At 85.8% G+C, this 7259-nt stretch overlaps 1 protein-coding gene across 1 annotated transcript; it reads right to left on the bottom strand.

Moving 5' to 3' along the window:
- Window positions 1-2372: 2372 nt before the first annotated feature.
- Window positions 2373-6825, bottom strand: LOC121840623 (antifreeze protein Maxi-like; the record flags this gene model as incomplete). The annotated part of the gene is made up of 3 exons (XM_042304987.1): window positions 2373-2424; window positions 2688-2885; window positions 6641-6825. Coding segments are annotated over 3 exons (435 nt in total), but the record flags the coding sequence as incomplete, so codon positions are not given.
- Window positions 6826-7259: the final 434 nt, after the last annotated feature.

Below are 7259 nucleotides of genomic sequence, written 5' to 3'. Positions count from 1 at the left end.
GCAGCGGCGGCGGCGGCGGCGGCGGCAATAGCAGCAGCGGCAACGGCGGCGGCGGCGGCGGCGGCAGCGGCAAAGCAACGGCGGCGGCGGTGGCGGCGGCAGCGACAGCATGGCGGCGGCGGCGGCGGTGCGGCAACGGCGGCAGCGGCGGCGGCGGCGGGCGGCGGCGGCAGGCGGCGACGGCGGCGGCGGCAGCAGCAACGCAGCGGCGGCGGCGGCGGCGCGGCGGTGGCGGCGGCGGCGGCGGCAGCAGCAGCGACGACGGCGGCGGCGGCGATGGGCGGCAGCAGCGGCGGCGGCGGGCGGCAACAGCGGCGGCGGCGGCGGCGGCGGCAGCAACGACGCGGCGGCGGCGGGCGGCAGCAGCAACGACGACGGCGGCGGCGGCGGCGGCAGGCGACGACGGCGGCGGCGGCGGCAGCAGCAACGGCGGCGGCAACAGGCAACAGCGCGGCGGCGGCGGCGGCGGCGGCAGCGGCGACGGCGGCGGCGGCGGCAGCAGTGACATGCGGCGGCGGCAGCAGCAGCAACGGCGGCGGCAGCAACGACGGCGGCGGCAGCAGCAACGGCGGCGGCGGCGGCAGCAACGACGGCGGCGGCGGCGGCGGCGCAGCGACGACGGCGGCGGCGACGGCAGCAGCACGGCGGCGGCGGCGGCAGCAGCAGACGGCAACGGCGGCGGCGGCGGGGCGGCGGCGGCGGCGGCAGCAGCAGCAACGACGGCGGCGGCGGCAGCATACGGCGGCGGCGGCGGCGGCAACGGCGGCGGCGGCGGCAGCAACGACGGCGGCGGCGGCAGCAACGACGGCGGCGGCGGCGGCGCAGCACGACACGGCGGCGGCGGCAGCAGCAGGCGGCGGCGGCGCAACGACGACGGCGGCGGCGGCAACGGCGGGGCAACGGCAGCAGCGAGCAACGGCGGCGGCGGCGGCGGCGGCAGCGGCGACGGCAGGCGGCAGCAACGGCGGGGGCGGCAACGGCGCACGGCAACGGCGGCGGCGGCAGCGGCGGAGCAGCAGACGACGGCGGCGGCGATGGCGGCGATGGCGGCAGGCGGCGGCGGCGGCGGCGGCGGCGGCAACGACGCGGCGGCGGCGGCGGCGGCGGCGGCAACGGTCACGGCGGCGGCGGCGGCAGCAGCGGCGGCGGCGGCGGCGGCGGCGGCGGCAGCACCAACGGCGGCGGCGGCGGCGGCAGCGGCAGCAACGGCGGCGGCGGCGGCGGCGGGCAGGCGGCGGCGGCATTAACGGCGGCGGCGGCGGCGGCGGCGGCGGCAACGGCGGCGGCGGCGGCAACAGCAGGCGGGCGGCGGCGGCGGCGGCGGCAGCAGCAACGGCGGCGGCGGCGGCGGCGGCAACGGCGGCGGCGGCGGCGGCAGCAGCAACGGCGGCGGCGGCGGCGGCGCAGCGGCGGCGGCGGCAGCAACAGGGCGGCGGGCGGCGGCGGCAGCAGCAGCAGCGGCGGCGGCGGCGGCAGCAGCAACGGCGGCGGCGGCGATTAGCAGCAGCAGCGGCGGCGGCGGCGGCGGCGGCAGCAGCAACACGGCGGCGGCGGCGGCGGCGGCGGCGGGCGGCGGCGGCGGCGGCGGCAGCAGCAACGGCGGCGGCGGCAACAGCAACGGCGGCGGCGGCGGCGGCGGCGGCAACAACAGCAACGGCGGCGGCGGCGGCAGCAGCAGCAGCACGACGGCGGCGGCGGCGGCAACACGACAACGGCGGCGGCGGCGGCGGCAGGCAGCAACGGCGGCGGCGGCGGCAGCGGCGGCGGCGGCGGCGGCGGCAGCAGCAGCGGCGACGGCGCGGCGGCGGCGGCAACAGCAATTTGCGGCAACGGCGGCGGCGGCGGCGGCAACAGCAGCAGCAACGGCGGCGGCGGCGGCGGCGGCAACCAGCACAGGCGGTGGCGGCGGCGGCGGCGGCGGCGCAGCAGCAAGACGACGGCGGCGGCGGCGGGCGGCGGCAGCAACGGCGGCGGCGGCGGCAGCAGCAGCAACGGCGGCGGCGGCGCGGCAGCAGCAACGACGGCGGCGGCGGCGGCAGCAGCAGCGACGACGGCAGCGGCGGCGGCAGCAGCAGCAACGACGGCGGCGGCGGCGGCAGCAGCAACGGCGGGCGGCAACGGCGCAGCAACGGCGGCGGCGGCGGCAGCAGCAGCAACGACGGCGGCGGCGGCGGCAGCAGCACGACGGGCGGCGGCGGCAGCAGCAACGGCGGCGCAGCGGCGGCGGCGGCGGCGGCGCAGCAACGACGGCGGCGGCAGCAGCAGCAACGACGGCGGCGGCGGCGGCAGCAGGCGGCGGACGGCGGCGGCGGCAGACAGCGGCAGGCAGCGGCGGCGGCAGCAGCAACAACGGCGGCGGCGGCGGCGGCGGCGGCGGCGGCGGCGGCAGCAGCAGCAACGGCGGCGGCGGCGGCGGCAGCAGCAACGGCGGCGGCGGCAACAGCAGCAGCGGCGGCGGCGGCAGCGAACGGGCGGCGGCGGCAGCAAGCGACGGCGGGCGGCGGCAGCAGCACGACGGCGGCAGGCGGCGGGCACAGCAGCGGCGGCGGCAGGCAGCAACGACGGCGGCGGCGGCGGCAACGACGGGCGGCGGCGGCGGCAACGACGGCGGCGGCAGCAGCAGCGGCGGCGGCGGCGGCGGGCAGCAGCAGCACGGCGGCGGCGGCGGCAGCAGCAGCGACGCGGCGGCGGCGGCGGCGGCAGCAGCAGCGGCGGCGGCGGCGGCGGCGGCGCAGCAGCACGACGCGGCGGCGGCAGCAGCAGCAACGGCGGCGGCGGCAGCAGCAGCAGCACGGCGGCATGCGGCGGCGGCGGCGGGCGGCGGCGGCGCAGCAGCAGCAACGGCGGCGGCGGCGGCAGGCAGCAACGACGTCGGGCGGCGGCAGCAGCAACGACGGCGGCGGCGGCGACCAGCAACAACGCGGCGGCGGCGGCGGCAGGCAACGCGGCGGCGGCGGCAGCAGCAACGGCGGCGGCGGCGGCGGCAGCAGGCGACGGCGGCGGCGGCAGGCGGCAACAGGGCGGCGGCAGCATGGCAGCAGCGGCGGCGGCGGCGGCGGCGGCAGCAGCGGCGGCGGCGGCGGCAGGCGCGGCGAGCGGCGGCGGCGGCGGCAGCAACGACGGCGGCGGCAGCAGCAACGACGGCGGCGGCGGCGGCAGCAGCAGGTGGCGGCGGCGGCAGCGGCGGCGGCGGCGGCGGCAGCAGGCAACGGGCGGCGGCGGCGGCAGCAGCAGCACGGCGGCGGCGGCGGCAGCAGCAGCAACGGCGGCGGCGGCGGCGGCGGCAACGGCGGCGGCGGCGGCGGCGGCGGCAGGCGGCGACGACGGCGGCGGCGGCAACGGCGGCGGCAGGCGGCGGCGGCGGCGGCGGCAGCAGCAGCAACGACGACGGCGGCGGCGGCGGCGGCAGCGGGGCGGCGGCGGGCGGCGGCGGCGATTTAACGGCGGCGGCGGCGGCGGCGGCGGCGGCAACGGCGGCGGCGAACGGCGGCGGCGGCGGCGGCAGCGGCGACGGCAGGCACGGCGGCGGCGGCGGCATCAGCACGGCGGCGGCGGCGGCGGCAGCAGCAACGGCGGCGGCAGGGCGGCGGCGGGGCGGCGGCGGCGGCGGCATTACGGCGGCGGCGGCAGCAACGGCGGCGGCGGCGGCGACGGCAGCAGCAACGGCGGCGGCGGCGGCGGCGGCACAACACGGCGGCGGCGGCGGCAGCAACGGCGGCGGCGGCGGCCAACGGCGGCGGCGGCGGCGGCGGCGGCAATACAACAGCAACGGCGGCGGCGGCGGCGGCGGCGGCATAGGCAACGGCGGCGGCGGCGGCGGCGGCGGCGACGGCGGCGGCGGCAGCAACAGCAGTAACGGCGGCAGCGGCACGGCGGCGGCGGCGCAGCGGCGGCACACGGCGGCGGCGGCGGCGGCAGCACGGCGGCGGGCGGCGGCGGCGGCGGCGGCAGCAGCATGGCGGCGGCGGCGGCGTGGCAGCAGCACAACGGCGGCGCGGCGGCGGCGGCGGCAGCAGCAACGACATGGCGGCGGCGGCGGTGGCGGCGGCGGCGGCGGCGGCGGCAGCAGCATGACGGCGGCGGCGGCAACAGCGGCGGCGGCGGCGGCGGCGGCGGCAACGGCGGCAGTGGCACGACGGTCCGGCGGCGGCGGCGGCGGCGGCGGCGGCGGCGGCGGCGGCGGGCGGCGGCGGCGGCGGCGGCGGTGGCAGCAACGGCGGCGGCAGACGGCAGCAGGCGGTGGTGGCGGCGGCGGCGGCAGGCGGCGGCGGCGGCGGCGGCGGCGGCAGGAACGGCGGCGGCGGCGGTGGCGGCGGCGATGACGGCGGCGGCGGCGGCGGCGGCGGCGACGATGGGGGCGGCGGCGGCGGCAGCAGGCGGCGGCGGCGGCGGCGGCGGCAGGCAGGCGGCGGCGGCGGCGGCGGCGGCGGATCATAGCGGCGACGGCGGCGGCGGCATGGCGGCGACAACGGCGGCGGCGGCGGCGGCAGCAGCAGCAGCAACGACGGCGGCGGCGGCGGCGGCGGCAGCAGCAACGACGACGGCGGCGGCGGCGGCGGCGGCGGGCGGCGGCGGCGGCGGCAGCGGTGGCGGCGGCAACAGCGGCGGCGGCGGCGGCGGCGGCGGCGGCGGCAGGCAGCAGCGGCGGCGGCGGCGGCGGCGGCGGCGGCGGCGTTCAACGGCGGCGGCGGCGGCAGCAGGCGACGACGGCGGCGGCGGCGGCGGCGGCGGCAGCGGCGGCGGCGGCGCGGCGGCGGCGGCGGCGGCAGGCAGCGGCGGCGGCGGCGGCGGCGGCGGCGGCGGCGGCATGGCGGGCGGCGGCGGCGGCGGCGGCGGCGCAACGGCGGCGGGCGGCGGCGGCGGCAGCAGGCGGCGGCGACGGCGGCGGCGGCGGCGGCGGCGATGCAGCAGCGGCGGCGGCGGCGGCGGCGGCGGCGGCAGCAGCGGCGGCGGCGGCGGCGACGGCGGCGGCGGCGGCGGCGGCGGCGGCGGCGGCGCAGCAGCAGGCAGCAACGGCGACGGCGGCGGCGGCGGCAGCAGCAACGGCGGCGGCGAATGGCGCCAACGGCGGCGGCGGCGGCGGCGGCGGCAACGGCGGCAGCGGCGGCGGCGGCGGCGGCAGCGGCGGCGGCAGCGGCGACGACGGCGGCGGCAGCAACGGCGGGGGCGACGGCGGCAGCGGCGGCGGCGGCGGCGGCGGCGGCGGCAGGCAGCAGCGGCGACGACGGCGGCGGCAGCAACGGCGGGGGCAGCAGCAACAGCAGATACGGCGGCGGCGGCGGCAGCAGCAGCAGCGGCGGCGATGGCGGCGGCGACGGCGGCGACGGCAGCAGCGGCGGCGGCGGCGGCGGCGCAACTGCAACAGCGGCGGCGGCGGCGGCGCGGCGAGCAGGTTAACGGCGGCGGCGGCGGCGGCAGGCAATGGCGGCGGCGGCGGTGGCGGCGGCGGCGGCGGTGACGGCGGCGGCGGCGGCGATTACAGGCACTTAACGGCGGCGGCGGCGGCAGCGGCAACGGCGGCAGCCAACGGCGGGCGGGCGGCGGCGGCGGCGGCATGGCGGCAACGGCGGCGGCGGCAACGGCAACAGCAGCACGGCGGCGGCGGCGGCGGCGCAGCGGCGGCGGCGGCGGCGGCGGCGGCAGCAGCGGCGGCGGCGGCGGCAGCAGCGATTATGGCGGCGGCGGCGGCGGCGGCAGCGAACGGCGGCGGCGATCGCATAGCAACGGCGGCGGCGGCGGCGGCAGAGCACGGCGATGGCGGCGGCGGCGGCAACTGCGGCGGCGGCGGCGGCGGCGGCGGCGGCAGGCAGCGGCGGCGGCGGCGGCAATTAGCGACGGCGGCAGGCAGACGGCGGCGGCGGCGACGCCTAACGGCGGCGGGCGGCGGCGGCGGCGGCGGCGCGGCGACGACGGCGGCGGCGGGCGGCGGCATGGCAACGGCGGCGGCGGCGGCGGCGGCGCAGCAACGGCGGCGGCGGCGGCAGCAGCGAACGGCGGCGGCGGCGGCGGCAATCAACGGCGGCGGCGGCGATTCAGCAGCACGACGGCGGCGGCGGTGGGCATCGGCAACGATGGTGGCGGCGGCGGCGGCGGCGGCAGCAGCGGCAACGACGAGGCGGCGGCGGCGGCGGCAGGCAACGGCGGCGGCGGCGGCGGCGGCACGAGCGGCGGCGGCGGCGGCGGCGGCAGCGGCGGCGGCGGCGGCGGCGGCGGCAGCGGCGACGACGGCGGCGGCGGCGGCAGGGCTAGCGGCAACGGGCGGCGGCGGCGGCGGCAGCAGCAATCGGCGGCGGCAGCAGCAGCAGCGGCGGCGGCGGCGGCAGCGGCAGCAACGGCGGCGGCGGCAGGCGGCGGCGGCGGCGGCGGCAGCGGCGGCGATACGGCGGCGGCGGCGGCGGCGGCGGCGGCGGCGGCGGCGGCGGCAGCACGGCGGCAGCGGCGGCGGCGGCAACGGCAGGCGGCGCAGGCGGCGGCGGCGGCAGGCAGCAGCGGCGGCGGCGGCGGCGGCGGCAGGCGGCGGCGAACGGCGGCGGCGGCGGCAGCAGCAAGGCGGCGGGCGGCGGCGGCGGCGGCGGCAGGCGGCGGCAGCAACGGCGGCGGCGGCGGCGGCGGCGGCGGCGGCGGCGGCAGGCGGCGGAACGGCGGCGGCATGATGGCGGCAGCAACGGCGGCGGCGGCAGCGGCGGCGGCGGCAACGGCGGCGGCGGCGGCAGCAGCAGCAGCGGCGGCGGCGGCGGCGGCAGCAGCAACGACGGCGGCGGCGGCGGCGGCGGCGGCGGCGGCGGCGGCAGCAGCGGCGGCGGCGGCGGCGGCGGCGGCGGCAGCAGCGGCGATTTATGGCGGCGGCAGCGGCAGGCGGCGGCGGCGGCGAGGCAGCAGGCGGCGGCGGCGGCGGCGGCAGGCGGCGGCGGCGGCGGCGGCGGCAGCAGCAGCGGCGGCGGCAGCAGCAGCGGCGGCGGCGGCGGCGGCGGCGGCGGCAGCAGCAGCGGGCGGCGGCAACGGCGGCGGCGGCGGCGGCGGCAGCAGCAACGACGACGGCGGCGGCGGCGGCGGCGCAGCAGCGGCGGCGGCGGCGGCAGCAGCGACGGCGGCGGCGGCAGGCAGCAGCATCAGGCGGCGGCGGCGGCGGCGGCGGCGGCGGCAGGGCGGCGGCAGGCGGCAGGCGACGGCGGCGGCGGCGGCGGCAGCAGACGGCGGCGGCGGCGGCGGCGGCGGCAGGCGGCGGCAGCGGCGGCGGCAGCGGCGGCGGCAGCAGCGCG

Source organism: Oncorhynchus tshawytscha, linkage group LG02 (genome assembly GCF_018296145.1).
Source record: "Oncorhynchus tshawytscha isolate Ot180627B linkage group LG02, Otsh_v2.0, whole genome shotgun sequence".
Taxonomy (NCBI): domain Eukaryota; kingdom Metazoa; phylum Chordata; class Actinopteri; order Salmoniformes; family Salmonidae; genus Oncorhynchus; species Oncorhynchus tshawytscha.
The sequence above is the reverse complement of the archived record's forward strand: the minus strand, read 5'-3'. Positions and strand labels throughout refer to the sequence as shown.